The following is a 7,029-nucleotide window of genomic DNA, read 5'->3' as shown; positions in this document are numbered from 1 at the left end:
ACTGAAAGCTGCGCGTGGATCTGAAGGCATTTCCGCGTGGATCAGCAAGGCGGAAAATTAGTGCCAAAAGTCACGTGACAAACAAATTGTGAACTGTGATTCACACTGTGTGTGTGTGAATCGTTGTGCGTGAGCAAAACACGTTTTGCGTGTGTGCGGGGTTTTGGCATGATTCTCACTCCATATACTTAAAAGAAATAGGAGATCATAAGGTGAAATGTAAAATATGCCAAGCGAAATCGAGCTACCAGAGTAGGCCTACTACAAGTAGGCAACTATGCGGCAACATATGCTCCTGAAACACAACGGTGAGTTGGGGAAAGCAGACCCGCAGCAACAAAGTGTGTCGGCTATTTTCACCGCTGCAAGACGCAGCTGTAATCCCGGCCCTGTCGAGAAGATCACAACGCTGAGTATTTCCATAGTCAATTTGCTGCCGTTTTATTTGCAGCTTTAAATTATTTGCAATGGTTAGGCTACTTGTTTCGTTTTTTTGTTTTTTTTTAAACCGTTACAGGCCTTGGTTCGACGTGATTTAAATTGTGAGACGCATATTTATTTTTGTAAGGAAAATGTGTTTTGAACGTTTGCAAAAATAAATAATGAATACTCTGATAGCTCTGACTGTTTTGATGGAGAATAAGCATTACATGTTTGGTTGGTAATATTGCCGTTCATCATTAGGCCTATTCCTGCTGCAGATGCGTTGCATTCTAAAAATAGATTCGATTAAACGAGTACTCGATTGATCCTCGAGGAATTCCTTCGATCACTCGAGTTTGGAATTTACTACTCGTGCCCATCCTTCCTCTATAGTGAACTACTTTTGGAGACAGAAAGGGAGAGAACAGGTGAGAAGAAAGGAATGCAGAGGAAATGTGAGGAGGAGCAAGGACCAGAGAGGAGAGGGTACAAAGATAAAACAGGGAGGAAAAGGAAGGCCAAACTACAATCTGTGGAAAGAGGAGAGGATGAAGTGGGCCTTAGGAGAATACAGATAGGGAGTAAAGAAAGGAATTAGAGTGAGTGTGCACCTCTTATCACGAGCATGGGGTGTGCCGCGATCCACACTGCAAAGACGCCTCAGTGGAAAGGTGACTGGCAGTGAACTTGTGAAATAAAAAATAAAATTGGCAGAGCTGATCTTTCAAGAACTGTAGGGCCTAAATAAATATATTTTATTAAATAATTTCAACACAAATTGATCAGAAACAGTCATTATTAATCATAAAAACACATGGAAAAGGCATATATGGTATTGTGTTATTGTGGGATATACCAAAAAGTGGCCCAATTTAGCTGATATCACCCTACTGCTAATGATGTTATTAAGTGTTATCAAGGGGTGCATTAAGAATCAAGTACTTCTAATGACGTTATTAAGGGTTGTCAAGCTGTGCATTAAGCAACTAATGATGTTATTAAGGGTTATATTTTATTTTATTTTCTGCCTTGTGTATGAAAAGTACTATATAAATAAAGTTTATATATGTATCTATATATATATTTGCCTTGCCTTATCAAGCTGTGCATTAAGCATCATGTATGTCTAACGGTGTTATTAAGGGTTAGGGGTGCACAAGGCGTTATAGATCTAATCATAGTGACTCCCCCTCGGTCCCGGCCCAACAGGTGGTCTCAGGCGCCGGCCGCTTCGAGCTCCAGGTGGACTCGGTCCAGAACATCAAGGGGCGGGTCCAGACGGGTGCGTGCTGCGGCGGCGCCGGCCCGGGCGGCGTCTGCGCGGCGTGCGCCACCTTCGCCAGGGTGTGCCTGAAGGAGTTCCAGCAGCGGGTGTCGGCGGGCGGGCCGTGCAGCTACGGGGCCACGGACACCCCGGTGCTGGGCGGGAACAGCTTCACCCTGGGGGGCCAGGGGCCCGGCCCGGACACGGGGAGGGCTGTGGTGGCGTTCAGATTCGCGTGGCCGGTGAGTTCAAACCTTTGGTCCTTGCGGACCCTCTATGTCCCCCTCTGATCATATCAAATAAGATACACAACATTACAATTCAAAATATGACAATAATTAAAATAATACTAATATTGAACGATAGTTGCACTGGTTGTTTACATTAATGGTGTGCATATCTAATCTTTCTCGCTCTCTCTCTCTCTCTCCCCCCCCCCCCCCCCAGCGGTGGTACACCCTGACAGTAGAGGTGTTGAACCTCAGTAACACCAGTGAGTAGCTTTATTATTTCATACAAAGTGTTTTATCACAGTTCCTCTAAAAGAGAAGAACCGTGTTATAGTAAGAATGGATGGGGAGAAGGATAGGGTGGTGCAGGTGGTGGAGGACGGGCTGGTGGAGGTGGGGGCCCTTGGCTGGGCGGTGCGTGTTGTATTTGGCGTCCAGAGGAGGCCATTATCGAGCTGGTGTGAAACCAGATGACCCCCGGGCCACCAGACATACTACACACCAAACACACGCAAACATGCAAACACACATGCGCAGACACAGACAGACACAGACACACACAAACACACTACATTAAATGGAACCGTCACACATATTGAGAACTAAAATAATATTATTTCAGCTATAACATACTTTTAATGCTGAAAGATAAATTGAATTTATTTATTGCAAATATTACTTATCTTAATATATTTAATTGTACACAATTGTATACTTTATACTTAATGCACTGAAGTTCAGAGAAAAATTAATTTCGGTTCTTATATTTGTCTTGTACATTTGTTGTATTGACAATAAAGCTGACTTGGACTTTGACTTCGAACAGCTTCACTACCCGCTATGGTAATGCAAGGCTAATGGCTTGGGCTTTAGGCTTATGCTACTAGAGCGTCTCCTGCAGTGTTGAGGGTGTTCAGACAGGTGCTGAGCGTGCGCTCGCGACTTAGCCCTGACCTACGAAATCTATGTGTTTGACTATACTTTAATGCTAGACCCCTTCATGAGGCGCTATGTAAACATGCTATCTCTGTGATAGCTCCAGCGCTAGTGGTTCTGAAGGTGAACTGGGCCGCGGGTCGGAAGTTAGGACTCCAACGTTAGCCACGTACTAGCATACCTATAAAGCAGGGTGGCTTGTTGCCAAGACCCCCCCCATCTGAAGGCAAACTCACAGGGTCCTGAGACACACACTCCTCTTCCTCATCTTCCTCATAAATCCTCAAAGTCAATACACCAAAACGACTTCTACGGCCACTTGGTCACACGTACAAGTTTGTGTTTGGCCCCAAATTCCCATCTGGGATTTACAAAGTTTACAAAATTGTATCTGAAGTTAAGTCTGTGTACATCAATGGGTACTACGGTGTGTGTGTGTGTGTGTGTGTGTGCGTGCGTGTGTGTCAGTGTTTTGTGTTCAAGGGAAAAGGGCATGCAGTAAACAACACATGCAGTGAACAACAACACAGCAACACAACATCCAACACCACAGAACAAAACACTTTGTTCACTGCAGTTTACTTCAGTAAAGAAGCACAAGAATCCATCACATCTTAAACTCCTGACTTCTATTCTGTCAGAGTGACAAATAGGGGATGATTGATTTGTTAAATGATATCAAAATATCCCTCCAAATACCAGCGTTCCCAGTCAATACGGGATGTAGGCTATGGGAGACGAGCGACCGCACCGGTAGCTGGCTGGGATTCTGCTGGTCGGTTGGTTCACACCGGTCTGTAACCTTCCCCAGGCACGGCGGGGGTTCTGATCGCGAGGGCGGTCCACACGGGGGTTCTGGCGCCGGGCGTGGGCTGGCGGGTCCTGCGCCACGAGGAGCCGGTGGCTCAGCTGCAGTACCGCGTGCGGCTGCTGTGTCTCGACAACTACCACGGCCCCCGATGCACGCGCTACTGCCGGCCGAGGGACGATTCGTTTGGACACTACGGGTGCGACGCCCACGGAGACAAGACCTGCCTGGAGGGATGGGGCGGCCCGGGCTGCACCACCGGTCAGTACGGGGTCACATCCATAGGGGTCAGTACGAGGTCACATCCATAGGGGTCAGTACGGGGTCACATCCATAGGGGTCAGTACGGGGTCACATCCATAGGGGTCAGTACGGGGTCACATCCATACTGGGCATATTATTTGTTATTCAAACCATTTTCTTGGCAATAGAATAACTAGTCTCTACCCATCTCTCTGTCTCTGTCGCTCTCTCTCTCTATCTAGCCATTTGCAGGCAGAGTTGCAGTACAGAACATGGATACTGCAAAGTACCTGGAGAATGCAGGTAAGAACACACAGGCACACACATGCGCACAGACTACAAACACACACACACACACACACCTTTTAAAGATAATATAGAAAGAAAATATTGTAATTCAAATTAGTTTTGAGTCATTTAGCATTAACGTGTGTGTGTGTGTGTGTGTGTGTGTGTGTGTGTGTGTGTGCAGGTGTCGTTATGGTTGGCATGGCGACCTGTGTGACCAGTGCGTCCTGTATCCCGGGTGCGTGCACGGCTCATGCACTCTGCCCTGGCAGTGTCTCTGTGACACCAACTATGGAGGACAGCTCTGTGACAAAGGTACACATACACACACGCACACACATTCACACACACACACACACACACACACACACCCCCACGCACCTGCAAATGCACCTGCGCACGCATACACGCAGCCACCCCTGTGTGTGTCGTGTTGGTTTGCTCCTGTAGATCTGAACAGCTGTGGAACGCGCCAACCATGTCTAAACGGGGGGAGCTGCAGCAACACAGGGCCTGATAAATACACCTGCTCCTGTCCTGCTGGGGTCACTGGTACACACTGTGAGACAGGTGAGAAGCACACACACACACACACAAACACACACACACACACAAACACAGAAACACACACACAAACACACACGTACAAACACCCTTATATACACACACCTATACAGCAACTCACACACGCATATGTACGCATCCGTTGTCGTTGCACACACATTTATCTCTCGATTTCTCTCCCCCTCTCTCTCTCTCTCCCAGGCATAGATGAGTGTCTCTCTCTCCCCTGCCAGCATGGGGGGGTGTGTAAGGCGGTGGTCTCCGGGTTCCGGTGTGTGTGCCCCCCCCAGTGGACCGGAAAGACCTGCCTCATTGGTCAGCCTCCAACTTCCATGATGCACTGCTGCCTCACATAGACGACTCACGCACACACACAAACATCACACAGATACACGGGCAGCGGTGTTTTTGTTGTGTGGTGGCCACGCCCCCTCCTCCTCTCTTACCCTCTGATTGGCCCTCTCCAGACGCTGACGAGTGTGAGCAGAACCCTTGTGAAAACGCCCACCCCTGCCGGAACCTGATTGGAGGATACTTCTGTGCATGTCTTCCTGGTTGGACGGGACAGAACTGCGACACTAGTGAGTCGGCCAATGGGATGGGTCTAATGACCTCAAGCTGCGTATCTGTGTGCGTTTCCTCTGTCTTGACCTCTGACCTCAGCAGTATCACTAAAGGTCGTGTTTCTACAGACGTCCACGCCCCGCCTACGACGCCACCCCCTGGCCTCCTCCCCGCCAAGGCCAGCGGTGAGCCTCTTCCTCTCCCTCTTCTTCGTCTTCTTCCTCTTTTTCTCCTCTTCTTCTTCCTTTTCTTCTCTTCTTGTTCTTGTTCTTCTTCTTGTTCTTGTTCTTGTTCTTCTTCTTCTTCTTCTTCTTGTTCTTCTTGTTCTTGTTGTTCTTGTTCTTGTTCTTGTTCTTGTTCTTCTTCTTCTTCTTCTTCTTCTTCTTCTTCTTCTTCTATATTTAAACAGGTTCTAGCTGATTTTAAACTGGTTCCAGCTGAATTGAATGGTCTGGTTTTCTCCAACAGAACGCTCGGTCCCCTTGCTGGTTGCCGTGGCAGTGTTTGCCTTGCCTCTGCTCATTGTCACGCCGTTACTATGGTTCTTGTGGCAGAAACAGAAAGCCCACGCCGGCATCATCACTCTGCCGTTGCCAACGGTGACCGTGGTCAACAAGGTTTTAACCAGCACGGCGAGTGGCCCCCGGGAACATCTCGGACACATCAAGAACGCCATCAACACGCCCGCCCACCGTCACCATGCCAACAACACCAACACAACCAGCCAGACCCATCTCCCCCCATCTTCCAACAGAGAGGTGAAGGTGGGGCTCAGCGCGCTCTTAGGGCCCAACGAAGCCGTTGGTGCGCAACATGTATAGCGGCCCCTAGTGGCGACATCCTAGTACTGACGATGGGAAAGTGGTCTGAACGGCAGGGCCGGATCCTGATTCCTGATACCCAGACCCAGTACACGGAGGATCAGTTGTGTTGCCTGCAGACGGGGGTATCAGCCTGGTGGCCGTACGTATAACGGGATGGAGTGTTCATATGGAGCGTTGCCCAGTAAAACTTGTTATTACTTTTGGTTAATGTTGGGTGTTTTCACCTCATCTTCCTCAGGTGGTCCATTCTGTTTTGAGCCAAAGCATTGTCAGTTTTGTAAACTCAAGAATTGACTCTGACCATGACAAGGTTATTTTTCTTAATAGAAAATGTTTTGTTAGTTTCTATGAAAGTTTTGTTGAACTGTTTCCACAATTGTTTTTTTATGTAATGAAGGAGGGGGTGGGAGGAGCCTAGTGATCTCACTGCCCTAGGCCAATCAGAAGGTGGCAGACATGTTGCTTGCCACCAAATTATTCTGTTCCAACAGATGAGAAATAAAGCCTTCTTTCTGTATTCCTGCCGGCGTCAGTCCTTGTGTGTGTCATTCGGGCTGGTGAACATTTTCAGACTGATCTACAATCGGTAGCATTAATAAAAGTTATACTAGTAATTTTCATGGGGAAATTCATCAACATCAAGAAAATATAAACAGAATCAGCCAATAAATATACACAGTAAATGGGAAACAATACAAATTCAGTATTCACAATATTGATGTACATCATGAAGTATGATATTTATTATTAGAAGTGCAATGCCATAATTAATTAATTAATTAATTAATGCCATAAATAATTTATTGTTTTTTCATTGCACTTGCGTTATTGCCTTTTCGTCCAACTGCGCCGCTCTGTGGCAGATCTTTTCCTGATTCAGGAAAA

The 7,029-nt window shown here is 47.2% G+C and overlaps 1 protein-coding gene across 1 annotated transcript in view; it reads left to right on the top strand.

Moving 5' to 3' along the window:
• LOC130380095 (protein jagged-1a-like) overlaps positions 1 to 6,646 on the top strand; it is an 8,258-nt gene extending 1,612 nt beyond the window's left edge. Inside the window, exons 2-11 of the mRNA XM_056587277.1 lie at positions 1,633 to 1,929; positions 2,135 to 2,180; positions 3,665 to 3,922; positions 4,147 to 4,207; positions 4,377 to 4,507; positions 4,643 to 4,762; positions 4,958 to 5,071; positions 5,224 to 5,337; positions 5,449 to 5,505; positions 5,789 to 6,646. Coding sequence (XP_056443252.1) covers positions 1,633 to 1,929; positions 2,135 to 2,180; positions 3,665 to 3,922; positions 4,147 to 4,207; positions 4,377 to 4,507; positions 4,643 to 4,762; positions 4,958 to 5,071; positions 5,224 to 5,337; positions 5,449 to 5,505; positions 5,789 to 6,141 — 1,551 coding nt within the window. The 3' untranslated portion in view covers positions 6,142 to 6,646. The remainder of the gene's footprint in view (positions 1 to 1,632; positions 1,930 to 2,134; positions 2,181 to 3,664; positions 3,923 to 4,146; positions 4,208 to 4,376; positions 4,508 to 4,642; positions 4,763 to 4,957; positions 5,072 to 5,223; positions 5,338 to 5,448; positions 5,506 to 5,788) is intronic.
• Positions 6,647 to 7,029: the final 383 nt, after the last annotated feature.

Source organism: Gadus chalcogrammus, chromosome 3 (assembly GCF_026213295.1).
Source record: "Gadus chalcogrammus isolate NIFS_2021 chromosome 3, NIFS_Gcha_1.0, whole genome shotgun sequence".
NCBI classification, from domain to species: domain Eukaryota; kingdom Metazoa; phylum Chordata; class Actinopteri; order Gadiformes; family Gadidae; genus Gadus; species Gadus chalcogrammus.
Note: the sequence above shows the minus strand (reverse complement) of the source record. Positions and strands in the feature narration are given on the sequence as shown.